This window comes from Pipra filicauda, unplaced genomic scaffold, assembly GCF_003945595.2.
Source record: "Pipra filicauda isolate LSUMZ 115617 unplaced genomic scaffold, ASM394559v2 scaffold121_size3267253_pilon, whole genome shotgun sequence".
NCBI classification, from domain to species: domain Eukaryota; kingdom Metazoa; phylum Chordata; class Aves; order Passeriformes; family Pipridae; genus Pipra; species Pipra filicauda.
Genome location: NW_024103674.1, coordinates 2,141,242 through 2,168,895, shown reverse-complemented (window position 1 = coordinate 2,168,895; position 27,654 = coordinate 2,141,242). Strand labels below are relative to the sequence as shown.

Genomic DNA, 27,654 nt, shown 5'->3' with positions numbered 1-27,654 from the left:
TAAAGCCCGGCTCTCAGTGCCGGACCCGCGCGTGGCTGGCTGGGGGTTTATTTCTTTCCCCACTTCTCCTCCGATGGACCAAACCCTTTTTCCCCCCCCCTCCCGACTGCATTTCACTTGCCGCCCCATAACAAAGCCGTCACCTCCGCCGCGGCTCCGCTCCGGAGAGACGAGTTACAATTACAAATTGCCACCACAATTAGTGCTACTTCTTAGAGAAATTAGAAAGGGGAGAGGAAGGCTCGCGTGCGATTGATTGCTATTCATCCTGCTTTACGGTGACCTTGCTCTGGAGACGATGATATTCCTTCAGCCTGGAAACCGGGATTTAAAAAAAAAAAAAAATTAATTGTAAATTAACAGTAATAACACACATTTCCTTTCAATTAATTTAAGCAGAATGAGGGGGCGTGAAGAGCAGGCGTTTGTTAAGGCCTGTACAGTTTAATTATTTTTTTCCCCCCACGAGATAATGTAATTAATTTATCTTAGAGGAGTAGGGGGACATCGAGGATGGGGGAGAACAAAGCAGTTAACAGGGAATGGAAAAATTAAGAGCCCATTATGTAAATGCAGCGTGTTTTACAGCCCTAGAGTTGGGGGGGGTGTCTGAGAAATAAGTAAAATAGCGAGGCTGGCTGTGCTGGGGAAGGCTGTAATTAAGCAGGGCTGGTGCTGGGGGAGGCTGGTGGCACCCCACTGCTCAGGGGGAGCTCGGGAGGGGGCTTGGTGCACCCCCAGAGCCTGAATGGGGAAGGGGAAAGATGCTGGGGGCTTCCCCAACACACACATTGAGGAGGGTCCCTCTCTGCCCCACAGACCTCAGTGAGTTGATGTTGATGAAGCCGGTGGCGTCGGCGGGCTCGTAGTCCCCTTGCACGTTCATGCTGTGGAGAGAAAGGCACAGTGGGATGGGATTCCTGAGGGGAAGCAGGGCTGCCCTTTGGGAAGGGAGAATTATGGGTGACCCCTGAGCTGGCTGCTCCCACAGGCTGATGCTGCTGCTGCCCCTCATCCACTGCAGGTGGGTGTGGGGGGCTTGGGGCAGGGTCCCAGCCAGCCCTGGGGAAGGGGCACATGGCTCAGGAGCAGCAGAGCCATAGGGCCACCCTGGTGGCCATTCCCAGGTTCCCCAGGCCCTACTAGAGACACAGCCCCAAATTCTGTATGCAGTCCTTCATGTACCTCGTCACCCTTCCTCCTTGTGCTCTGGCACCAAGCAGGGATGCTCGCCCTGTCCCAGAGCAGTGCCCCAGGTATGCCTGTCCCGTGGCAGGCAGGGCATTGCCCTGGAAAGGGAATGGAATCCTGGGCAGGAGGCACTGCCCTGGGCATGGAACAGGGTCCCGGGCAGGGACATCCCCAGCACCAAAGTGAGGTTTATGGCTGTGGCAGCCGGTGCCTTGGTGCAACACCAAGCACATCTCCCTCCCCAGAGCAGCAGCCGCCCACTGAATCCCAACTCCAGTGGTCTCCTACATCCCCAAAACACACGGCTCATTTCCCAGAAACTGCAAACCTGAAAGAAGGAAGTGGAGGGAAATAAAGAAGAAAAAAAAAAAAAAGAGTTTACAACGATTTTACCTCCCCTGACGGGCTACAGAAAAACCTCTGTGCTTTTATTTTTGCTCATTCGAGTGGTTCTGACCTGCTCTATAATTACGTTACTTTCTACCTACTGTGCAGAGGCATTTCCACACAGCTCTGCCTCTCACAGCTTTCTCTCGGGTTCCTGTGACGCCGTCACTCAAAGGCTTTCAAACCAGCGATGTAGAAATCAAAAAGAAAAGGAAAATGGTTGGAGACACAGGGAGAATAAGTGCCCCTGCTTTTCTCTCCCTCTCTCTTTTTCCTCTGTCCCACCCCCCTCCATCCTCCCTTTTTTTTTCCCTCTTTTTTTTTTTTTATATTTTTTTTTAATACTTTATTCATTTAATCTCTCCAAGTGAGAGTGCGAAGCATAATGAAGGGTTGGGATGGATTATTAGGAGCTGTTGATTTTGAGGGGGAGGGAAAGGGGGGAAAAAAAGCCGGAGAAGAGAAAGAGAGAAGATAATTTGACATTTACTCCGACTGATCTAAACTCATTCGGGTGTATTTATGGCTTATAAAGTGTTTAGAGAGATTGAAAGGGGTTGAGGGAGGGCTGAGGGGGGAGCGAGCGAGCGAGAGAGAAAACAACACGGAGAAAAGGGAAAAGCCAGAGGGGGAAAAAATTAATATTGACTTAAAAACATGGCTCGTGCTTCGGTTGGATGCTGGGCCCAGAGGATGGTGCCACTGGGAATGGGATGGGATGTGACGGGATGGGATGCGACAGGATGGGATGCAACAAGGCAGGATGCGACAGGATGGGACGGGATTCTCGCTGCCACCACCCCTGCCCACCCTGGGCCCCCCAAGCCCCACTCACCTCACCAGCTCCTCGTTGTACAGCGACCGTGGGGACTCCCTGCCCAAGATGTAGACCTGGCCCTTGAAGACAGACAGACGGACGGTGCCCACCACGGGCTCCTGCGAGCGCCTGATGCAGTGCCGGAGGAACTCGCACTCGGGGCTGTGCCAGAACCCTGCGGGCAGGAGGCAGGGTCAGAGTGGGAATGGGGCAGGCTGGAGTGCCCTGCGGTGCCCACGGTGGTCCCCAGGCTAAGTCCTGCGAGGCAGACCCTGGGTAATTTCCACAGGAAGGGATGAGAGAGGGCAATGCTGAGCTGGGACATCCACGTTCAGCTCTGAGAGAGAGAACCTCATGTGTGTCCCTTCCCTTTGGCAGCCCTTGGGATCCCACTGGGAGAGGAGGCTGGTGGAGAAGAGGCCACGGGACCATTCTCCTTCCATCAGGGGTTGATCACGGAAATTAAGAGATTTGTTAAGTAGGTATGAAACCATCACTCGAAATCTACCATCTTGGGAGGGTCAGGTGGAGACAGCAGCCCTCTGACACTCCCCCAAGCCCTCTGAGTCCAGACAGCGAGTGCACCACGGCCCCCCAAAACACATCCTGTGGGCGCAGCCATTGGCATGGCCAGCCAGTGCATGGAGGGGCTGTGGTCCTGCCTGCCAACCCCCATGCCCCTTCTGTCTCTAAGCGGGGTAATTAGCCGGGAAGCCCTTGGAGACCTGGAACAAAGCCTGGGAGATGTAGAAGGAGATAGAGGTGGAGAGAGAAAGAGCCCATTCACAGCCCTCCGGTCACCCCCAGGTTTTATCTCTCCCATCTCACTCCCTGCTCGAACACCGGTGCCCTCTCACCTTTCCCTTCCCAGCTGGGCTCCGGGGCCGAAGCCATTAAAGAAACAAACAATTTCTTTTGTTGTTTGGCCTCGCCAGCCCCCAAGTGGGGCCATATCCTGCAGCCTCCTCCCTGGGGTCTGTGTGGCCCCGCTCCAAGACACAGCACCCCTGCAGCCCCTCACCCCTGAAACCACCTCCCTGAACAGATTGCCCTCAGCTGCCCCACCACAGCACGGCCAAGGGGCTTGGGGACCCCCTTCCCTGCAACCGGCACTGCCACATCGGCAGGAACTCCAGCTCCAGGCAAATAAACCCCTGTTTTTGGTAACCCCCCCTCCAGGTACAACTCTTCTAATATCGGGATTGATGCAGGGCTGCTGCATCCCTGTAAAAATAAACCCCAGACACATTAAAATAATAACCAGCTGCTTAAATCCTGACTCTGACAGCTCCAGGTGGGAGGAAGCATCCCCCCTGTCCTTACCCCCCCCACCGCAGACACTGGAAGCGATCCCCCCTTAATGACCTTCCCACCATCCTGCCCTAATCACCACGTGGGCAGGGGGACAATGGCATTTCCGCACCTGGATGTACCTGCCGGGATGGAACCATCTTCAAAGCCACCCCTCCACAATGGGATCAATGGGAACAGGCGGAAGATAAACACTAATTCCCCTAAAAACATGGACTGGCTGCAATAATGAAGCGTTAAAGGAAGGTGAGCTCGAAAGCCTGGCCTCCGGCATGGGGATCCAGGGGTGCTGTTGGGGTTGTTCCTTGGATTTGGGATTGGCTGCCAGGGAAGTCTAGGACCGTGCTGGAAATCCCTAAGGATTCAGCATTTGGAGCAAGGGAAACAGCAGCCTTTGCCTGGCAGAGGTAGGGAGGGAGAAGCAAAACCACGATCCCCTGAGTGGCTCTTTAACCTGGTGGCTGCACAACTGAGTGGTTAGAAATAAACAAACAGGTTTATGCCTGAACTTAAAAAAAAATAGTCAAAATAAAGGCAGCCCAGGTCAAAGTCTAACAAAAATGGCCAGAGACAGGAGTGGCATCAGAGTGTAAATGAGGCTGTGATCTAAGGGAAAGGTAACCAAGACTTCTGCAGCCCCTGCGGGGCCCTAAAATATAATTTAAGGAGCAAAGGGGCTCAGATATTAAATGCCAGTTGCTGAGGAAGATGCAGGAAGGAATGTCCTTAGAGGGGAAGGTGACAAGCACGGGCACCAGAAAGTGCAGGGGAAACAGCCTGACCCAGTCCTGGCTGCATCTGCTGCTGCCCAAAGCCCAAGCTCCCAGTCAGGTTATTTACAGGGGATCTTCCCATGAAAGATCCCATGGGAATCATCCCAGCCCCTTGCAGTTAGAAACACCTGAGAAGCGATGGGAGGAGGAACTGAGAGCCTAAGAAATCAGGACCTATGAAAGTGTTGTTTGGATGGGGGCAGGAATCTCTCCATTGTGGGGTCTCCAGGGATGTCAGTTCTGAGCTGAGCACCCAGGTGTGGGCAGTAGGGGTTTGAGTCCACTTATGGCATTTTGGGCTAATCCCACTTCCTTCAGTTTAGCACCAGTGTCTGGGTTGGGGTGAATCCAGAGATCAATCCCCAGGGCAGTGATGATTCCCTTCCCAGGGTGCCATTCCCAGCCCTGGCAGCCTCCCGGCCCAGCGAGCTGTTCTCTGCAGCACAAGGGGGGCTGAGCTGAGGCCCCTCAAACTCAACCCACGAGCTGGAGCTGCAGCTGCTCCACAGGAGGGAGGACATGGGGCTTCATTTCTGTCCCTCACTGCTGGGGTGAGCCAGTGTCCCCTCATCCCTTCAGGCTCCCAGCCCTCTCCAGGCAGTGCCGTCCTGGTCCAGACTGGGAGCCCCTCCTGCAGCCCCAACCCGCAGTGCCCCTGTGTGGGCTGTGCATCACACAGCACAGCCCGGACCCTCCATCCTGCAGCCCCCAGCACCTCGAGGGGCCCCTGTGCCACACCCTCCTGCCAGGGCACGGGAAGAAGTCTCTGGCTTCAAATCCCATGGCAGGGATGGCCATGCTGGGAGCTTGGGTGCCCCATACCCCAGAGTGTTTGAGTCCTTTTGGGGTGAGAGCAGGCAGAGATGGAACGGGTTGGAGGTGAGAGCTGGGGAAAGGGGGGGAAAGGGGGACAAAGGGATGGTGAACTTCATCCCATGAGACATTCAAATGTGTTTGTTGGGACGAAGTGGTGGCACTGGGCTGGGAGAGATGTCGGGAGCATCACCTCATGGAAGACAGCATTGCCTCCCAAAGGCAGGCACGGAGCTCCCTCGGCAGGAAAGCAGGCAGAGTGTGAGACTGAGCTCAGCCCAAACCCATCTCTTCCCCCAGTGAGTAGCCTCAAAATCCACACCCGAATTTTACAACCCTGAGCGCACGCACTGGTGGGACCTGCAACCTCCGGCAGCACCAAAGGAGGAGGAGGAAGGCTGGGAGGAGGCTGCAGTGGCAGGTCCAGGCTGAAGGACCATACATACCGTTGTACACCAGCTCGGAGAATTTCAAGGCGAGCCCCTGCTTGATTTTCCGCACTTCCCGGTCCATGGTGAAGGCCTCGATATCTAAATGCGCGTGGTATAGGATCGTTCCCGCTGGGGTCTCATAGATACCTACCCATTTTTCCAGGCAGGGGGAAAAGCAGAAAAAGAGAGAGAAACGAATGAGACCCAAACTGTCAGCAAATGACAAAAAATAATGACTTGGCTGACAGAAGGAGCCGTGGTCGAGCGCATTCAGCCTCAGCTCGCTGTAAAATGCATCTGTCATTATATTCATGCTGGGGCCGAGACAGTCCACTCCGCACCTTGCGGAGAAAATTTCTAGATTCCCCTCTTTGAAGAGGCACTCTGACGAGGCTAAATGACAGGGTTTGGGAACCGATCCCCCCCACCCATCCGTGCCCAACGGTCTGCGGCTGAAAACCTGTAATTAGCGGAACGACGCGGGGCACAGGCACGGGGAGCGCGGGGCCTGAAGTACCCTCCTCTCCCCTCGGCTGGTGAGAAAGAGCCCCACACGTCCGCTGGGAAGCAATGAGGCTACCTGGGGGCTGGGAGGGAAACCTCCGCTGGGACTGGCAGGGCCCCCCCAGTCCCTTCCTGCTCCCCCCCCCCCCCTTTCCCCTCAATGCACAAGGCCTGGGGATGGAGGATGCTTAATTGTTTCAGAAAGCTGCTCCTTTGTTCCAGCTGTTCAGGGCTTGTTTTCTGCATAATGTGGTTACTTGGAGTTTAAATAGGGGTGCGGCCATACAGTGCTCCCGTCCTGGTCAGATGTGGGTGGAAAGGTGGTGGGGGAAACACTGAGTTGGTCCAGCAGGGAACACGTGTTGGGAAAGGCTGCAACCTGTCCATGGCCAGGGCTGTTCCATAAGTGTGTCCTTGCCTCCTGTCTGCCTGTGGGGATGGTCCCTTCCCAACACCAGGCAGCTGCTATGGCATGGGAATGGGAATGGCAGAGGGTTTTGCTGACACACAAAGAAACTCTGTAAGAAAGCATCCCCAGTGAAGGGGATGTGTCCTCAACCAGCTCCAGCCCTGAGAGAGGGTGAGGGGAACCCCCATGGCAAAAAACCTCACCAGGCTCTGCTCTTTCAGTGCCCTGGAGAGTGGCACAGGCACATGACCCATCTCAGAGTGGCCACAGTCCCACAGACACAATAGGAGCCCTCTCTGCATGGCAACCCAAGCCATTTCCATCAAACCCCATCCCAAACAGTGTCCATGACTCCAGCATCCTACAGGCACAGAACGTGATCCCACTGTCCCAAAGGAGAGCCAATCCCTCCTCTCCAGCCACTCCAGTGATGTTGCAGCCTAGTCCTGACAGGGCTGTGGGAGCAGACAGCCAAGTTAACACCAAACCCCAGCTGTCCTATGGTGGTGGCACAGGAGCACAGAGCTCTATGTCCCCTCCAGCCCCTGACCATGGAGTGGAGCCCACCACTAACACAATTAATACTCCCTCTTTTCCCCTTAGGAGGTGTTAAAGCCAATTTGAGCTGATGATTTGTGTATGTGCCTTGACCTCCACATTCTGCCCATCTGTGGGTCCTAGAGGATGGGGGACCAGAGCGTGTCAGCCAGGGCAGAGGGGAGGGCAAGCTGACAGCCACGCTCCAGCCTCGCCGCTGCCGAGGAGATAAGAGACACCTTCAAAGTGACACTCGCAGCATCTCCAAGTGTCTGTTTTCATCTCCCCGTGTTTACAGGAAAAAGACAGAGGTGTCAGCACTGCAGCCCAGTGATGCTTCAATCACCCCATAATTACTGCTGGGGAAGGGGGGACTGGAGCTGTGGAAGGGGGGGGGACATGGAGGGGGGCAGCCAAGGAGACAGCTGCTGCTGCTTAAAATTTTCTAATTTGTAACCTTGGCTGTCACTTCACCTCCATCCAAGCAATTTTGCTGTGCTGAGTGCAGGCTGTCACTCCCGACGTCATTCATGGGACAGGAGGGGATGCAGTGACTTCCCCAGGGAGAATGCTGCCCTTGGGAAAATGCTGCCCAAATTTCTACCCCTGGTCCAGGGCCGAGGCCAAGCTTGGCCTGATAAGTGTTCATTGCAGGGAAGGGGTTTTCCACTTTCCTGCTCCATCTGCTCAGTGCATCAACTGGAGGAAAGGGAAAAGGAAGGAGAGAGCCAAGGGGAGGAAAAGCCCCAGCCGAAGGCAGCACTCAGCTTTTGGCAGCGACCATCCCCTCCTTCCCACTTCCTCCCCACTGATTTCATTTACTTCACTTAATTAGCCCCCCTTCGGAGTTAAAAAGATAATTTGATAATGAGGATGTGAAAAGGCGGGAGAGGCAGGGCCGTGCTCCCACAGCAGCCCAGAGCCCCCGGCAGAGCTGTGCCCCCCCCCAGCCGGCTGCAGCTCCACACCCTGGCACCCCATAATTAGCCACCTCCTCCCACTAAAACAAATATGGCAAAACCGAGTTAATAGGGCTTAAAAGGCTGGTGCGGGTGCGTGCCACGTGCCCCTCGCCCATTAGGCCTTAACGAAGTTCAATTAGGAGCTTAGTAAAAAAAATCAATGCAAATGAATTTTTCTCCTCTCCGACTCCTCGGGTCTGGGAGATGAGGGAGAGGAGGCACCTTCACTGCCACCTGCACAGCATGGAGGGATCAGTTCCTGCTGTTGACTGTGCCTCAGTTTCCTCATCAGAGCCGGGGTCCCCGTGCTGCCCCAGGGAACCTGCAGAACCCTGAGTAAGCGGGGTCACCTCACACCACTGGGATTTGAGGGATCATCTCCTCCAAACCCAGCTGCCATCTCCTGCACCACTGACCCTAAGCCCATTTGGGGTCCAAAATACTCCTGGCAGTGAGGAGGTGGGGTCACCTCGAGCTGCCCTGCACCCCAAAACCCCCCAGGGTGGGACAGGTACCCACAGCACCCTCCTGTTCCAGCCCCTTCACGTCCCAGCTCTCCATCTCTCCCACAGGGCATCTGTTGGTTCAGATTTCTCAGGGGTATTTCTTAATCCCAAGAAGCAAAACCAGGGGCAGGATCCTGCTCAAAGCAAGTGGGGGACCCCCTCAAGGTCTTGTCCCCACAGGAAGCCCACCCCAAGGTCTCATCCCCACGGTGCACACCCTGCTGTCCCCACAACGCCCGGTCCTGCCGCGTCCGCCGGCGCACAAACACCACAGCGATCGCTCAGCAATGTCATGCAGCAGACAGACGTGACAGTTAAATGGGGTTTAGAGAAATTATTAAATGCTGGAAGGGTCACTAGAGCGTGTCAGTGGCTCTTAAAAAAAAAATAAAATAGATTTTGACAAATTACTCAGCATCCTGAATGCAAATGCGCCGGCTGGCGTGCGCGGGCCAGGGCTTTTCCTTCCTTCTTTCGGTTTTAATTTGATTATTCAAACCCAGATCAAATGATTTGGGGTTTTGTTTCTTGCCTTTTGCGGTGGATGCTCTTGTGAAGGGCCCTGTGGCGGGGAGGGAGAACTTGGGCTGAGTCTAACCAAAATATTTGCTCTTGCCCTGCACAGAGGGCAAGTTTAAAGAAAGGGAGCATCTAATTAGGTATTAACAAGATTTAAAATAAAGACTGGGGACAAGGAGATGGGAAATGAAGCTGAGCCACCTCGTTACTTAGTTCTGCACAGGGCAGCTTGCTGCCTCCAGAGGTTTCCAATGGAATTGATCCCAATGGATGATCAATACTAAGAGTCACGGCCTCCAAAATGTGTAGATAAATCAAAGAACTGGATTTAAAAAAACCCTCAGTGACTTACATCAGCCTCCTGTGTTTTGTACCGGTATTACAGAGCCTGGCACCCTTCAGGAGCATCCTCCCACCAAACCCACAGCCTGGTGTTTTTCCCCCTGGAGATGGGTCTCTCCTGGTGGCACTGGGACCGCAGGGCTGGCACAAACAGCGGCACCGGCAGCGAGCGGGCAGCTGCCATCATTAGAGTGCAACGAAAAGTCTCTGTCACAGGGAAATCTCCATCAAAAGCTGATGGGGAGGGAAAGGTCAAGGGCTGCTGGGGTGACCTGAGCCATGCCCCCCCAGGGTTTTCCTTTTTTTTGCTGTTTTTAGGGCAGGGATGGCCCCGCAGGCTCACCTCTGGACTTCATCCCAACGAAGCGGTTCTCCACGATGTCGATGCGCCCGACCCCGTGCTTGCCCCTGCGAGGAGAAGGGAAGTTGCAGCAGCCCCATCCCCACAGTGGGACACAGGCAGCTGTGAGAGGTGGATCAGAGGGGGACAAACCCCAAATGGCAGCATGATCAGCTCCTGAGCAGCACTGGTGACCATCGGTAGTGACCTGGGGCCAGCAGCACCACAGGCAGCCGTGGCACTTGGGCCACTGGAAAATAAACCAGGCAAGGAGACAGGACATGCCACAGCTCTATTCTCAACAGCCAAAGTAATTTTAAAACCACTTAATTACATTTAAAAAATTAACTACATGGAAAAGTTCATTCCCATTCACCACCAGGGGGATAAAGGCAGGGGCATGGAGGAGGATTGAGGTGGCCAGATGGCACTTAGGAAGAGCAGGTGCCCTCATGGGTGCTGCTGTATTTTTGGGCAAACCCCCAGGGATGGTTCTGTGCCAGTGGCATCGGAAACAGGGCAGGGGGTGGCACAGGGCAGGAAACCCCAAAGGAGCTGCTGCTGTGGAGGCAGGGAGAGGACAGCGCTGTGGACCCAAACAGCACATCTCCATGCCCTCAAAAAGCCAACTCTCCACCCAAAAGGCACACTGAGCCCCCTTGGGCAGGCAGGGAGAAGGTGAGATGTGGGAGCTGGGGGTCTGGGACTGAGCTGGGACCATTGGCAAAGGGGTGCCCTGCAGGCAGGGGGTGCCCCGGGGGCTCAGCCTCTATAGTGGGCAGGGCAGCCCTCACCCAGTGTGCAGCTGGGGCACATGGAAAACACAGAGGGGGTTCAGAGGACTTTTTAATCCTCCTCATGCACCGAAAGCAACACCCTGGGGCATTTATTCCCCTGTGTTCCTGGCCCTGGTGCCCAGCTCTGCTTGCTGGCATTTAGGGACAACTAGGACCCAGCTGGTACCATCCCATGCTCACACTGCTGACCACTGTCCCTGGGCTCATCAGGACGTGCCTGCTGTGAGCATCCTGTTTCCACCCCACCCTGGGTACCCTGGGGGTCTGCCCTTGTCCCTGCTGCCAAGGGACAGGGTGGCACTCACGCGATGTCGTTCAGGTACACGAAGAGCTCCAGGGCCGAGGAACGAGTGGCTCCATCCCCAATGTTGGTGACCTTCACTGGGACACCTGCGGAGGCGGGGAGCGAGGACAGGCAGGATCAGCTGGTGTCAGGATCCCCCCGGAACATCATCCCACGGGCGTTAAATAGATGTGACAGATATGAACTCTAAATAACTTCTTAAAAAGGCATATCCAAGCTGGTGCGAGGGGGAGGCGAGGGGAGGGGGGACCCACCTCGGGAGAGAGGCGAAATAAATAAATAAAAAAAGGCCATAAAAACGTCACCCCTCCCTTTTCCCCTCTCTTTTCCCTCTCTCTTTTTTAGGGCCTGTGAAATTGCAACCAGGCCCTTAACTAATTGAATTTCACGCTCCGCAATTGTCTTACAGCGCAGCACCTTCTGTCCCACCAGCCCCTGCCGGGGAGGGGGGACACGGTGACAAATGCGTGCCCCCCCCCTCCCTCGCCAGCACGGGGGGCGTCTGGGGGGGGAGCCCCACACCGGGGCACGGCTGCTCGCACACGCACGCACACGCACCCCGCGGCGGGGTGCTCCCCGCCATGAATTAATTATTGCACCTTTTCTTCCCCCCCCTCTTTTTTTTTTTCCCCCCTTAATTTTTTTTTTAAGGGCGCCGGGCAGGGGCAAAGCCAGGAGAGAGGGGAGGGGGGGAAATGCTGAATAGAAAGAGGCATTTTTCTTTAGCGGTGTGAAATGAGCAATAAATGTATTAGGAAGCTGACAAGGGGGCTGCGGGGCCCACAAAGAAAAGCGGTGCGGAGTTGGAGGCTAATCCCCCCTCCATCTGCCCTCCTCATTACCATTTAACGCACTATCAGTTGCCAATCAGCCTCAATGCCTCCCTTTCTAGTCTTTATTATATAGGCGCCCGCAAGAGCCCGGTCTAGTGACGGGGGCTGTCAGCTCCCCACCACTGCCCCCCTCCCTCTAAACCCCCTATTTTCCAGGGGTTTATAAACTCAGTTGTAAATTGCTATTAAATGTAACTCGCGGCAATAATGAACCTTAAGCTGCTTCTCGGCGCGGGCCCCCCCACCCCGCGCCCTCCCCTCGCCCCGGCTCTTTCTCTTCGCATCCTCCGCCGGGGTATTGGCCCGGGTCCGCCCGGCGAAGAGCCGACGTTGTCGGGGCCGTTGTTGGTGAAAGCTGCTTAGCCTTTGAAATAGTTAATAATTAGATTAAAACTTCAAATAAATTAACTAGGGGCTGAATGGGCTGCTGGAAGGAGGAGGGGGGGCTGCTCCTTGCAGGGGGATCGTTATAATGGAGCAGGGATGCTGGCGGCGGGGAGGGGGTGCCCCCTCCCAGCGGGGCTTCCCCCCCAGCCTGGGCTGGGCTCGCTGCTGCTGCCAGAATGGATGGTGGCACGGGGATGGCCGTGGCTGCTGTAAGTGGGAGATGCTGCCCAGTGTCCCCTCTCTGGTGAAGGCTCCGGGGCTGGGCCCTGCCATTCATCCCAGGAATGTGATGGGGTGTCCCTGTCTCCTTCGTTTAACATTGATAGTACCAAAGGCCAATCCTGTTGGAGCATCTCCTCGACTGTGACACTGAACAGGGTCACCTGTGTGTTCCCAGGACCACCTGTGGGCCAACCTGCAGGAGAGAGACCCTGTGCCCACTACACCTCGATGGCTGTAGAGGGGACTCAGAGGGGTGCCAGCAACCCTGGGATCTAACCAGATCCTCTGCACAGAGCCCCAGTGTGCTGCAAGCACCATCCTCATCCCTGATGCCATGAGTTCAGCCATGTGCCCCCACTCTGGAGATGCTTCTAGCTGCCAGGGAACCCTGGTCCTGGCTGGGAAGTTGGGTTTGTCTTTGGGGGACCAAGGCACAAGGCTCTGGCAGCAAGGAGGCTCTTACCCCGCTCAAACTTGATCTCCAGCACATCTGGGTTGTCAGGAGAGGTGGCCGGATCACGGGTCTTCGTGTAGAGCCCGGGGGGAGCCTGATTCTGTGAGGAGAGGGAGAGAAGTGGGAGAGTCAGTGGCATTGCCATGGCCTACACTGCTGGCATTCCCAGCCCCAGACTGCATCCCACCATCCCCCCGGTGCATCCCACGTCCCACAGTGAATCCCCCCTCCCCGGGGTGCATCCCCCATCCCAAAAGCGTACCCCACCATCCCAAAGCGCAGGACCAGGGCGGCACATCACCGGCGCTTACCGGGGCCCCGGGGAACAAAGGGGTTGGAAGAATCAGCCAATTTTTCCCCTCAACTTGATCTCATCTTTTCCTCCAACGCCCCCACAGCTGGAGGCGGGATGGCTGCGGAGAAGCAAGTCAGGCAGGGAAAAGCGGGACGCTGGCAGCGAGCGGCGGGGCGGGCGGGTGCCCGCGTGTCCCCGCACCTCGGCCGGGGACCGAAAAAACTAATGAGGAGCCCTGACCCCAGCAGGTGCTCCAGGCGCCACCGGCTCTTTCATGCTGCTCCCGGGGTTAATACACACGGGGGAAAATAGAGCGGCGAAGCAAAAACCCATTTCAGAGCACATCAACCTTTATGTATATTGTTTTTTGTGAGATTTATAGGAAAGAGGCATCTTATCTCCATCAGAGCCAGGCCAGCGGAGGCTCGGGCGCCGACGGTGAATTGCCGCAATTGAAGTGCGTGCCAGAAGAAAGGGGGGGGAGAAATACAATAAAAAAGAGCTCTCCGTCCCAGAGAGCAAATGCTTTGCAATTTCACGTGCCCCCCCTCGGCACTCGCCCATGATGTGACTGCACTTGCTGACCCCAAAATACTTTCAGATCGGCGTTTGCAAACTCCTGTCTTCAAAGGGACTCCCCACCCAGCCACAGCTCGGGGAGGTGGAGGGGAAACTGAGGCAAAGAGCACCCAGGGCATGTGCAGCGTGCTGGAAAGGCAGGAAGCATTTTAAAAGGTGGCAAACTGGTATTTGCCCACTAGACCCAGCTGGCGAGAGCTGGAGCTCTGGGAATCCCTGGGCAATGGGGCCCTGTCTGCATCCACCCACCCACTGCTTGGCTCACATGCCCTCTCTTCCTCCTCTCGTTTTTAAAGTACGGCTCTTCTCCTGCTTCACTTCATAGAATACTTTGGGATAGAAAGGACCTTTCAAGATCCCTTTTTCTCCCTTCTCTTCCTTTCCAGCAAGGTAAAAAAAGACAAGGTATAAAGCAAGTCAGGGAAAAGAACCCCCCAAAATCCAACCAAGTGGTTGCTTTAAAAAAAAAAAAAAAACAAAAAAAAAAGCTTTTTAGAAGGAAAATTAATTTCTCTACAGAAGTTTTCATCTAAAACTTTCAAAGACGGGCAGTAAGAATTTTAGTGAAAACTTCCATTTATTTTTCTCCAAACATATTTATATTTGCTGGAGCACTGCCAGCACCTGAGGGAAGCCTACCCGAACTGCAAACATCCCCTTTTCACCAGGGGTACTCCCCTTGCCTCACCCCAAGCCCTGGGGTGCACATCCCAACAGCATCCACAGCCGAATCCCAGGAATACAGACATAACTACCCAAGCATACGCTGCAGCAAAACTCCCCTCAGTTCCCATTTTATGCCATTTTTGCCCCTTTCCCTTGTTTTAAGGGAGAGGCGCTGGCAGGCAGGCGCATCTCCCTGTGCCCCTGCACACAGATTACACGGGCTGTGGATTTCAATTTTACATCGTCTGGCCTTTCCTAGCCCTGATCACACTTATTAACTAGATGAACCTGCGAGAGATGATGAAAAACTTTGAGTTCAAAAGGAAAAGATGGAGGAAGGGGGAGAAGAAATACCGGAAAGTATTAAAAACTCTTTACTAAACATTGGAAGTCAAAGTCAGGTAGTTTCCAATTTTCCGAGCCAACTATGAAAACCCCTATTAAATAAAATAACTAAATAGAAATAAAAGTGACATTTGGCTTGCATTCCATCATTACGGTGTGAGTCTGTCCTCTTTTTATTCTCTCTCCTAAAAGCACAGTTCAAATGACAAATAGTTTGTTGCAGTGTATCAATGCCTTCTATTTATCCCTCCCCGCAGGGGGGCTAGTCCTGCAATGTCATCTTTAAAGGGGAGAGAAAAAAAATAAAAAGGGGGGGAAAAAAGGAAAAAAAAAAAAGGAAGAGTGTGTGGAAAGGGAGAGAGGGAGGGGGGAAGAAAGAAGCAAGAAAAACGGGGCAAGAAGAGAAGAAATTGGAAGCAAATGGTCCATGAAGTAAACCATGATGCAGAGCTATCGATGCCGCAAATGGTTTATTCATCCGGCTGATATTGTTGTGCCCGGGACTGAATGAACTCTTTCAGAGTGCCATATGAAGTTAAAGCAAGTAAATTTCTATCTTTCTCCGCATTAGCTGCCTCATTGCCCTTCAATCGGGCCTCACAGAGGCAGAAAATAGCTCAACCATCTGCTTTCAAATCCCTGCGTTTGGCAGGTCCCGGGGGTTTGGGGAGGGGAGCCCGCCGTGCCTGGCACCTCGGATCCTGCCACAGCCACCAGGTGCCCGGCACTGCTTCCCGGGCCGGGGAGGGGACACTGGTGACACCGCGCTCAGGGAAGTCACCTCCCAGCGCTGTCGGAGGGTGAGACGCCCAAGTGGAGGATGCTCGGGGACGGGGTCAGGGCACTGGTCAGCCCCGTTTTTCCAAGCTGGCTGTGGGAAGGAAGCGGGCTTGGCAGAGCCTGGGGACTGAGGGTCTTCCGCTAGAGAAGAGGAGAGGTGCTGGGTGCGGAGGGATGGGTCAGGAGGGGCGCGGGTCAGTGCCTTGCCAGCTCCAGCTAGAGGCACGAACACCCATCCCGGTGCCAAGCGCTCCCCTGGAGGAGAGGAGGCTCCACGGGAACCCGGTTTTGCAAAGCCTGACTCACAGACACCCCTCTGGAAGGCACCAAAGGGGGAGCGGGACCCCCTCTCCACCTTCCCCTTCCTTCCCCCGCCGGAGGCACGCGTCAGCCCAGCTGCGGGGAGCCGGCTGCGGGCGCCGAGCTCCGGCGGCTCCTCTCCCTCTCCTCCTGCCTCCCCCTCCTTCTCCCCGGGTTGTCTAATTAGCGCTGATGGATAGTTTAAGTAGCCGCCGAGCGCGGTGACCCGCTGGAGCATGAACAGCGCCGGCAGGGCCAGCGGGCGGCCGGACCACGAGCACTGCTCGGAGCGGCCGGAGGTGTTGCTGCGCTCCCAGCAGCACCTGGCAGCAGTTCCCAGCACCACCGCCGGGCTCGTGGCCACGTTGGGAGTCAGAACTGGTGGCCCCATGGATGCCCTCACTGTTTCCAACACCTCACCCATCCAAGGGCAGGTTTTACCCCACAGAGAGAGGGGATGGGAAAGCGAGGAGGGCTGGGCGAGCTGCAGGGGCCAGCCCGAACCTCCGTCACCAGCTCCGACTCTCCCACCAGCACCTCATCTGTCTAATTGCTCCTTTATTGCCGCCCCGCGACATTGTCCCCTCCAGTGTCACCCTGAAACGGTCCCTTCCCCTATTCATGCCGGCGGCAATTAACGTGCCGGGGGAGGCGGAGGGGCCGGGGCGGGCGGCGGAGCCTCCCCGCACACACGGACGGCCCCGCCGTGAAATTTCCAATTAGGCTGCAAACACACGAGACGCCCCCGGCCCCGTGGCTGCCACGCTGGCCGGGTGGCCGTGATCGATTACCTTGGGGTTCTCCAGGATCCCGGCTTCGTAGCTGCAGCAGGCAGGGAAGGAGGGAGAAGTCACTGTAGCACCTGCAAACTGCAACCCCAAACCCCACCGGGACGACAGCCCCACTCCCACCACCCCATGGATGGAAGTAAATACATGTTATGGATCTCCAGGGCATTTTAGCAGTAACCCTGCAAGGAGAACCAGGCTTGGGAGAGCCCAGGAGATGGATGCTGCCACATGGGACATGGACAACTGGGCAGAAAGCGAGGCTGGAGGTTTGGGGGTCACCCATGGTGAACAGGTCTGGGATGATGGAGGTGTGAAGGGCCACGAAGGATGGAGGGGATAGGGGCCCCAGACCCTGTGTCATCACCCCACAGAAGCTCCCCACCTTCCCGGCCTCTCACCTGATGTGCATGAGGTTCTCATCCATGCTCCAGGGTGTCTGGGGTGTCACAGGCACCGGGATCCCGTGTTTCTGCCAAGAGAATGAGAGTGGGGGTAAGACAGCCTGTAGGGAATGCCAGCCCCCACTGGCACCATTTCCCACCAGGATCAGCCCCAAAAGCTCAAAGGCACAACCCATCATCACCAACAAGGCAGCACAGAGCAAGCTGCACACCCGTGTCCTAACCCCAGGCAGCATCGGCTCCCACCACAAGGGCCACCTCGATGAGGACATCAGGGACACAGTGTGGATGGGAGGACAAGGGCTGCCCCAGACCTGCCACAGGCTGAGAAGGGACCCCAGAGCACCCCATGAACCCCAGCAATGGGGACACCAGCATGGACATTGTGTTTTTCCTAGGTCCAGGTCCAAGATGGTGCAACATTCTCAGGCACATGGTGGGACAACGGGTTGTCCTGTGAAGGCCATGAGTTGGATTCCATGATCCCTGTGGGTCCCTTTCAACTCAGGATGTTCCATGATTCTCCCAGCTGGGCTGCTTAGCAAGGGGAGGCGACGAGGACACAAATCCCCAAATCCACAGGATGCTCTGGAGGACTGATGCTCTGCCATGAGGGGACAGCAACACAAACACGTGGCAAAGCAGGTGTGGAGGTGTCCCCCCCGAGCCTGGGCACCTCGAGCCCACCATGCCAGGGGACAGGCGGCCCCACACCGGCTGCCTCCCCGGCACAACGCGCTGCTCCGAGCCCGGCTCCCTAACAAGGTCACTGGTGTGCTCAATTATCCACTGACATTTCAATGGGGGAAATTGCCTGTGAAGACGAGGTGAATACGCAGGGGAATTAGCAGGAGAGGTGACGGCAGCAGGCTGACAACTGGAGCCAGCGGGGACGTGTCCCACCCTGCTGGCATGAGGAGATGGGATGTGCCGGCTGTGGGATGGCCACAGGGAGACAGGGGTGGAGATGGCAGCTCTGGGCTCCCACTGTGCCCTGATGTGTCTGTGTTCTGGCACGTCAGTGTCATCACAGCAGGGACATCAGCCAAGGGCTTGGCCAGGGACGGAGGAGCAGGGGCTGAGCAGAGGCTCCTTGTTTGCCGGGAAGAGGGGAAGGAAATGCTTGTGGTTGTTTCATCATAGTCCTCAATCCATCACCCGAGATGGGAACAAGGTTCTGAAATACCTCCTAAGGCTGCAGAGGGGCCAACTTGGCTCTGGTCCTGGGGGGACGTTGCCTCACGTCTTGATTTGGTGGTCCCACACCACAATTCCAGTGTGGGACCCCCCGGGACTCCCTAATGTCCAGATCCGATCTAAACCCTCCCTGGCACAACATGAGGCCATTTCTTCTTGTCCTATCACTTGTTATTTGGAAGAGGAGACAGACCATTGGCACACTTATCTCACTTGAGATATACAAATGTATCTTTCCGACCTGAATAATGAGCCACCAGCCCCAGCTGATTTATTTTCTCAGCCAGCCCTCTCTGCCCTCTGCCTCCTCCTGGCAGCCCATGCTCCCCAGCCCATCCTCACTCCATTTCAAAGAGGATCCTCCAAGTCCAGACCCACGTACCAACATTTACTGAGCCCAGGCAGCCTTGGCTGAAGCCAAAGGTGCCACAACCAAAGAATCTTGTTCTCAGGCTCTGTCCCACCTGGCTCTGCCTGTGACCATGGCTCATCCTGGAGCAGCACCCACGAGAGCTTCCCCCTTCTCATTAAGTTATTTCAGCCTCAGCTGGTTGTGGGGATGAAGCAGCTGCTGGCACAGGTTGCTGCCAGAGCAAAGCTGGCTCTAGCCCCTGGGCAGCAAATCCATGGCAAGAGCTGTGCTGCAGTGACACAGATCCTCCCTTTCCCCGGTACTAATGGAGCCCCAAATATCATTCCTCAAGCACCAAGGTAAGCACATCCAGGTGCTCAAAGGACCTGGCCACACGTCTCCCTCTCCTGAGCATGAAAAAGAAGAGAAATCCCCCTTTTTTTGTTTAAACTAAACATAACCAGAGACTGAGAAGTACTAGGAACCCTCACCCCATGACCTTTCCTCTTGGAACTGGGCCCCAATCCATTTCGTTTCCCTTTCACCCTCCCCCTTCCAAACAAACAAAAAAAACCCCCCCACAACCAAAACAAAACCCCCCAAACCCAAAACACGTGTTCCATTTTCCATATAATAAAACCGCGGCGCTCTTAATAACTCCCCTACTTGACAATTTGTTTGGCAACATATGGAAAGCTCTCGTAAACTCGCCCCTTCATAATACAGCGGCAGATGGCAAACACAATCCTCAACACGCCACCCTCTCCTGGCGGCCCTAATGGGCTCAGAGGGCTCCTCACCCCACGGCCACATCCCTCCAGCTCCACACCTCGCCTTCCCAGAGATTACCCAGGCAGCTTCCACGGCAGCTATTTAAAAACTGAAGCAATTTTCTGGTTTATGCACAGAGCTGCCTTTTCCCTTTTGATTGATTGAGCCGAGTTGTCAAGCATTTCCGTGAAGTCGCTTAAAAAAGAAAGGTACCCTGGTGGGCACATAAAAACCTGATGCAAAACTTCTAATATGTTTTATTGTAACTTGTACTTCAAAAAGGAAGGGACAACAAAGGTGAATGTGTTTGCTTTGTCTGCCGCTCAAGTCAGGGAACTGGGACCCGTTTCCTTGGAAAGCAGGTTACCATTAATAGCCAGGTAATTATGGGGCTTTTAAAAAGGGAGGATGAAAAAAAAAATAGAGGCTGGGGGGGGAAAAACCCCACCCAGAAGGCTCCAGTGTGGTGCTGGAGGGATGTTGTGCAGGGCTTGCTGCTGTCACCTGCCAAGCCATGATGAGCATCCCGTGGCCATCCCAAGCTTCCTGGGGCCACACTGAGCATCCCACAGCTACCCTGAGCTTTCCACAGCCACCCTGAGCATCTTGTGGCCTCCCCAAGCACCCCATGGCCACACCACACCAGCTCCTACCTTGGCATAATCCATCAGCTCCCGGCGCCCAGGGAAGCGCTGGTAGAACTCGGGCAGCCTCCACGGTGCAACAACCTGGTGGGAGGGCAGGAGCATGAGGTGAGAAGCCCCCAGCCCTCTTGTAGCCCCTGGGCCCCCTTTGCCCCTCGGAGACAGGACCCACAGGGTGTTGGTCCCCCAGATGAAATTTAATCTCCCAGCACAAGGGTGGAGTAACCCAGACCCCTGGCCCTAACCAGGCACTGGATGCAGGGGGGAAACAGGCAGCATCGATTATCCAGCAGCTGCCTTGATACTGTTTCCTCTGTGGCCTCATGGTGTTTGGGGTAAAAATAGGTCAATTAAGGATCATTACAGCCCCCTCAAATACCAAAATGTAGCTTTGTGCAGCTGGTAGCTTGTTAAAGTGAGGCATGGCCCCTTGCCTCGGTGTTAAAACAGAATTCCCCACCAGCTGGGGAGAGGCCAGGAGCCCGGTGGTAGGATGATTTTCGGTGCCTTACCTTGATTTTGGGACACAGAGCATAGCAGGTGAGCTCAAACCGAACCTGGTCATTGCCCTGAAAAGTGAATGGGAGATGCTGAGGAGTCACCCCTCACTAGGGCGGGCTGGGAAGTGGGTGCCCCCCACCCTGATCCCAGTGAGGGGGGACAAGATCTCATTCCTGGACCAGCTCACACAGGGCCATACAGCATTCTCGGGAGAGGAATGTTGCCTGACAGGGACACAGGTTTGGATTTGGTGAAAGAAACAGCAAAATTAGCAGGAAATCTTAAAAAAAAAAAAAATAGGCAGGAACATTAAAAGTGCAGATGACAAGTCGGCTCTGCTACAGCCCCAGGGCTTCATCCAGGGAACTGAGAGGCTCAGGAGCTGCTGGGCAAGCACATGTGTGGCAGTGCACACGTGTGGTGGTGCACATGTGTGTAACAACACACACATGCAGCCTCTGAGGTGCTGCTTGGCTTCAGTCACAGCTCCCCTTGCGACACTGAAGACCCCAGGCACAGTGGGCAAGGATCCTCTGTCCCATGGGGTCTCTCCTGGTCCCTCTCCATGGCTTGTTTTAACCCCAAACCACCTTTCCTGGAGCTCCTGCTAGCTGGGCATTCAAAATCCCTGTGCAGCTCATTCACCAGGCTCCAAGGGAGACAGGCTGACCACAGACTCACCCAAGCCGTGCTCTGCCCTGGGCTGACACTCCTGAAAGCTGAACCAACAGAAAGCCAGATTCAGGTATTTTTCCCCCAAAGGCATCAAAGGAGGACACATGGAGAGAGAGGGCAAGGTGGGAGGAAAGACGGTGGTGAGCAGGAGGATTCAGTAGCTCATAATTAATTAGCTCTGAACCTCCCTTTACCATAATTGGCCCTTGCTGATGAGGTACCACTAACGAGCCCAGGTAACCGGGAAGGGGTGAGGAGAGAGGCTGGGAGTTATTAGCACCTCCAAGGGCATAGCACTCGCCAAAGCCTATTTTCCACCTGCACCAAGGAGCAAACAGAACCCCCCTTCCCTCCTATCGGCCCTGGCCTGAAGGATACATTTACAACCGGCCTGGGAATTCCCTAAGGACTATTACACTCAGGCGAGTACGTCCACCAAAGTACTCATTTCCCTTACAGGCCCAAAACACGTCCATCTGCTCCGGCAGCGGGGACACCCCAGATGGTCCCATTTAAGACGCCGCAGCCGGGTCGAGTTACCCACGGTCGGTCCCTGCCCGTGCCCGCAGCTTAATGGCTTGGGAAGCAGGAGCCACCGAAGGTGTCCCAGCCAGCGGGGACGGCTGGTGGCACCCGGGAGCAGAGGGGACGTCATCTCGTTGTGGGTGTGCGACTCCACGGCACCGTTTAGTGGGGGCTTCCGAGAGGGGGCTGCTGGGGATGGGTGAGATGGACGGGAAAGGGGTGCAGGGACCCCACCGCAGGAGGAGAGAGAATTATTTCGGTCATAAAGCCCCCCGAGCTGCCCCTCTGCCCCATCTCCTGGGTGCTGGCACGAACCTCGACAGCCTCCCGGCTGCACCTAACATCCCCCTCCTAAGCAAGGTCCTCTGCCATAGCTGGGGACCCCCAAACCCAGCCGCCCCAAACTCACTGTGACCCCTCGAGGGGGTCACGTCGCCTTGCCCCTAGGCCACGATGGGCACGGGCTGCGCTTTGGGTCCCCGTGGGAAGGGAGGAGGAGGTACTGGGCAGGACCTGGGTTCACCCACTGAGCCCTCACCTGCGCCTGGTGTCCCCGCCCGGGCTGGGCAGCGTGTGGGCAGCGGCTGGAGGTGCCCACGTGGGATGGCCCACGGTCACGGCTCGCAGGTTCCACGCCCCCGCCACGCTCCCCGCGGGGGATTCCCCCTCTCCGGGGCAGGGACTGGCCCCGAGCATCTCCTTTCTACGGTCTCTGGCTGCCTCTAGCGGCAAAGTGTCGTCCCTGCGTCGGCGGAGACAGCGGGGATGGGGACAGGGACCGAGACAACCGGGATAAAGACAGGAATAGGGACAGGGACCGGGAGAGCCAAGGATGGGGACAAGGATGGGGACAGAGACCAGGACAAATTGGGATGGAGACAGGGACCGGGACAGCCAGAGCTGAGGACAGGAATGTGAACAGGGACCGGGACAGGGACTGGGACAGTCACATGTATCCCAGGATGCCCCTAAACACCATGGAGGGTGCTGGCTCAGTCCCAGCTGGCTCCTGGCCTGGACAGCCCCAGTCTGTAGCAGCATTTTCAAGCTGCTGCCGAAAACAGGGCGTTCGGCTCTGACCCCAGCCTTCCTGATAGGGAGAGGGAACTGAAATCGGGCACAGAAATCCCAGAAGCGAGAAGGAAGTGTTGAAACACGGCTGAGTTTTGCACGGCCCTGCAGAGCACCTACAAAACACGCCGTGCACCCAGAGAGCTTGGCCAAGGGACCAATCCCTGCCCTGTGCCCCTGTCCTCCCTCACCTTGCCCGTGGCCCCGTGGGCGACGTGCTGGGCTCCCTCTCTCTGGGCGATCTCCACCTGCCTGCGGGCGATGCAGGGCCGGGCCAGCGCCGTGCCCAGCAGGTACCGGTCCTCGTAGAGCGCGTTGGCCTGCACTGCCGGCCAGATGAACTCCTCCACAAACTCCCTGCTGATATCCTCGATGTACACCTGCAGGCACAGAGGGAGCGTCCTGGTGGGAGGGCGGCTAAGGGGAGAACCCGCTCCTCTTAGGGATTTGGGGACAGTGCAATGAAAGGTCCCTTTGTGTACCCTTTCCTAGATGCTGCTAAAGGGCTTTGGTGCAAAAGCTCTGGAAAAGGGATTTCTCACTGGTGCTGTCCCTCCTCCCAGCAATGGGATATGTGAGACCCCAACAGCCCCACACCAGGGAGCAGGGGGAGCTCAGAGCCCCCAGAGGGAGGGACACCGTTACCTTCTTGGCCCCCAGTGCCAGCGCTTTCTTTCGTGCTGCTTCAAAATCTTCCTTCTGCCCAATGTTGGCCTGGAAAGGAGGAAAAAGTACCAAGATTGAATGTGAAAGGAGACCACAAAACCCGAGTGCAAGCCCAGTCTGGCACAGGGCATCACGCATGGCATAACAGAGCCCGTGCTGGCTGGGCTTGAGGCCACCCAGGGTGGGCAGGAGGGGGGTTCCCCCCTGAGATGTCCATGCACCCCTCTGCCAAGCCCTAATCTACTGCCCTCATTAGCAGAGGGTCATTATCTGGCAGAAACAGGCTGTGCCACACAATCAACTCAACAGATTAACATCCAGGCTGGACAATGGTTAACCAGTGAGACCAGGACCACCACTATGGCCACACATACACCAAGAGCCCTGTCACCCACCCGGGTCCCCAGATTGCAGCTCAGCACTCCCTCCACCCCCAGCCCCCAGGGACAGGGTTCCTGTGATGGGGTTTGGAACAGAGCTCACCAGGTAGGCGATAACATCGTAACCTTGCTCCTTCAGCCACACCAGGATGCAGGAGGTGTCGAGGCCCCCGCTGTAGGCGAGGACCACCGTGCCCTTGGACTGAGCCATAGTGCTGACAAAGCAAAGGAAAAGGGGTTCAGGATGCCCTCAGCCCCTGTTGCAGCCATCAGGAAGGATCAGTTGAACCAAGAGCCCTCCTGAGGCTGCAGGGAGCAAAGGGAGGGCTGGGAGCAGGAGGAAAAGTCACAGCAGCATGGCCACATCCAGGCTGCAGCTCCCAGCCAGGGAGGACACCCTGCCTGAGCACCAGCCAGTGCACCCGATGGTGGCTGGGCAATGGGAGGATGCCATGACACCCATGAGAGCTTACCTTTTCTCCATGCTGACAACCCTGCAGCAGCCTGCCCCACGCTCTGCAAGCACCCTGGAATGCCAGGGGGCTGGAACTCAGGCGCAGGCGCCCAGCTGTGGTGAAGGCACAGCTCAATGCCTTGCTCGGGCACGACCCAGCACATCTCAGGCCTCTGCAGAGAGCCACCCACCACCTCAGCCTCAAGTGCCCTGTGGCACTGCTGGGCGTGACATGGTTGCAGGGCTGGGGGGTTTGGAACTGTCCCCCAGAGCCCAGCCCAGCCCCAAGTCTAATTAATGCTTATGGTGCATTTGTCCCGATTACGCTGCCCGTGTTTTCTGCCAGCACGAAACACCTACGTGGGGATTTGTTGCCCCTCACCCTCCAGACAAGGGTATCAAGGATCTGAGACAACAGCAGGAGATGGTGGAAGAGGCCTGTAGCTCAGGTGGAGGGATGGAGATTCCAAGCAGGAAGGGGCTCCGTGGCCCCAGGGCCAGGCTGTGAATCCCAGGGCCCCAGGAGGAGGCGATGCCAGCTGACCCTTGGCCGGGGGAGGCAGACGGCGGAGCCAACCAATTCCTGTCCTGAGCAACTTTCATGCTGCTGCCGCTGCCAAGTCAGCACAATCCTGCTCCTGCAGGCAGGGAAGGCGCCCTGCTGGGCTGCTCCTGGCTGTCGCACCGGGAACCTCTTCCAGAGTGATGTGGTTATGCCGGGGTGTGCCCCAGCACCCGCATCCTGCCAGCATCCCACGGGCATGGCTTGGAGCTACTCAAGAGCAGGATCTGCCCGGCCACCACCAGGTTCGTGCTGAGGAGCAGAGGGGGTCTGGCAGCCCCACAACCTGCATCCAGCTCCCTGAGCCTGCCCGTGCCCGTCGGGCTGCCACACAGGCAGCACCCAATGCCCAGGCTTGAGCAACCGGCATTTCCCTGCTCGTGGGGCCCCGTGGCTGTGCCGAGCTGGGTCCCTGCCCAGGGAAGTTCAGCCGTCCCTTCCTCGCTGGGGCATTTACAGGAAGGCAGTCGCAGTTCCCAGAAGGGCCCAGCCCAAGCGGCTCCTTTCGAAACTAATTCCTCCCTTTACCCCCGAACTCATCCCTGCTGTGGCCACCAGCATCGCTGTGGTGGTTGCCAGCCTGACTAAGCACCTCTGAGACCGGGCACGGGCACGCTCGCTCCACAAGTGGCCCAGCAGGGTTTAGGGAAACACCTCCAACTTTTGCCTGCTCAGACACGTCCCCACTGCCTACAAAATGCCCGGGGGCACTTTGCCCTGGAGACGCATACTGCATCCCAGAAAGGGTGTGGGGCCACCAGCATTCCCTGCTCTGGAAACGGGGCTCGTGCCAAGCCCGCCTGCCCAGGAAGGGAGAGCCCCGAAGCTTCAGTGTTAGGTGGCAATAAATCAGAGCAAACAAAGCTCAGTGAAGGGGAACGCGGCGGGACTTTCTCAGCCCTTATTATTATTCCGTAGCAATTTCCGTGTGAGTTGGGGCAGGGTTTGGCTTTTACCAGAGAGAACTCTGGCTGCCCTGCTCCAAAGGAACACTGGGCTTTCGGTTTTAAAAACAAGGAAAAATAAATATATAAAAAACGGAGGAGAACAAAAAGCTTGAAACTTTGGTAAAGAAAGGAACTGTCTTTGCCAGCTGGGCTGGAAGAACTGCCGGGATGCTGCCTGCGGGCTGGGATGGGGCAGGGAGAAGGGCAGGGGCAGGCAGGAGGGGCAGGAACAGGCTTCCCAGGGTTTCGTGAAGCAGAGGCATGCAGGGATGTGCTCAAGGGTGCGGGGGTTTGTCTCAGCATCGCTCCTCCACCTTGTGCAGGTCCCATCCTGCCTCCCAAAATCCCCAGCACAGAGTGGGGAGGGCACGAGGTGGTGCCAGCTGAGGTCCCAGCTGCCCTCCCTTGGGGTGGGTGAGGGGACTCTCAGAGAAATGGGATTCACTTGGAAACCCCACACCCCAAACTGAGCTAGGAGGGGCTTGACTGCAGCCTGCACAGTGCTGGGAAGGGGCTGGCACCCCACTGCCCTGCTCCAGCACCCAGGGGTGAGGGACACCCGTGGGTGGGTGGAAATGGGACAGACGGGGTGAGGGAACACATTTCCCGAGGCAAAGGCCCCCTTTTCCTCTCCCTCCCATCCCATGCCTGCACTCACCCACTCCCGGTGTCCGGCTGCCCTCTGCACTCTGGTCCGGTGCCTGGAGCATCCTCCTCCTCCTCCTCCTCCTCCTCCTCCTTTATAACCGGGCCTGGGCAGGCGGAGCCGCCGCAGGACAGTCCCCCCGTGGGCACCGGTCCCCGAGAGAGGCCCTGTGCTCCGCCTGCCCGCGGGATACCCGGCAGAACAGGAGGAGGCAGCTGCCCCCCGGCCGCGATGGAGTGGGTGCCCAGTCCCAGCCCTTGTATGGCTGCTCTGGGTGCTGCCTTCCATGTCCCCCCAATCTTGACCTTGTCAGCAGCCTTCCCTGGAGGGCCCCAGGAGTTGGAAAATAGGGGGCAGAGGGGAGCCAATGCTCTGCAACCATCTGGCTTCCCTCCCTGGACTAGCAAGACTTATTTGAACTACTATTGGATTTACCTGAAGCTTTATCAGGAGATGCAGGAGCCTGAGTGGGCAGGAGGAGATGGGGCAGGAGGAACAGAACAAAACCACTTTTCCCCCTTGCACATACCCAGGACACCCCAGACCAACAACAGACCTGGTCTTGAGGGACAGGAAAGCCCCATCCCAAAGGACAGAGACTTTTGGGGGAAATGTCAGTGGCCACACACAGGTGCAGCAAGAGTGGGCTCCAGTGATGGGACCACAGCACCCTCACCTGGGTGCACTGCCACCATCCCACACCACGGATTAGGGCTGAAACAGTGTTTTGGGAACAGTCTCTACCTTCACTACATGCAAAGAGGCCACATCCTGCTCCTGCTGACCAAGGGACCAGATGCTGGGGCAGGATTGGACCTTCAGGGACTGGACAATGTCTGGATGTGGCAATCTCCCTTCTATGGTCCAAGGCCAGGCAGAGAGGTGTCCAAAGCCCCAGGAATTCTGGGCGGCTGCTGGGGCAGCCCCATCCCACATGCTGAAGGAAGCTGCTTTCTTAAGGCATGGGTTGATGTTTAACCACAAAACACCATTATAAATCAGTAAGTGTGCACAGAAACCAAGTGGATTTAAAAAAATTCCAAACCCAACTATTTCAATTTAATACATGGTTAATGCCAGGGTGCCCTGTGCCCTCCCCAGGCCGGGGGATCCCTCCCTGCACCCCTGGCCAGTTCATCCTCCCACCCCCACATCTGGGAGCTGATCACAGCCAAGGCCATCCAGAGCTGTGTTTGCTCTGGGATTTGGGACCTGATTGCAAGAGGCTGGTGGGATATCTTGTCCCTCCAGGGACCCTGCTGAGTCA

General features: G+C 56.5%; 1 protein-coding gene across 3 annotated transcripts; it reads right to left on the bottom strand.

Annotated features, from left to right (window-relative positions):
- Positions 1-26,438, bottom strand: ASS1 (argininosuccinate synthase 1). 3 transcript variants are annotated; one of them, XM_027739365.2, is made up of 16 exons: positions 24,615-25,416; positions 24,252-24,305; positions 23,882-23,993; positions 23,378-23,446; positions 22,924-23,112; positions 20,473-20,529; positions 19,970-20,044; positions 16,994-17,064; positions 16,596-16,626; positions 12,849-12,939; positions 10,945-11,029; positions 9,846-9,910; positions 5,739-5,870; positions 2,414-2,570; positions 822-887; positions 1-314 (listed from the first exon to the last, which is right to left on the bottom strand). In XM_027739365.2, the coding sequence occupies exons 1-16, from the start codon at positions 24,833-24,835 to the stop codon at positions 260-262; spliced, it is 1,530 nt and encodes a 509-aa protein (XP_027595166.2). In that variant the 5' UTR covers positions 24,836-25,416; the 3' UTR covers positions 1-259. The 3 variants fall into 3 exon arrangements, with proteins under 3 accessions (XP_027595166.2, XP_027595171.1, XP_039244044.1); XM_027739370.2 differs by lacking the exons at positions 24,252-24,305; positions 24,615-25,416 and adding an exon at positions 26,400-26,438; XM_039388110.1 differs by lacking the exon at positions 24,615-25,416 and having other exon boundaries at positions 24,252-24,344.
- Between the last annotated feature and the right edge of the window lie 1,216 nt (positions 26,439-27,654).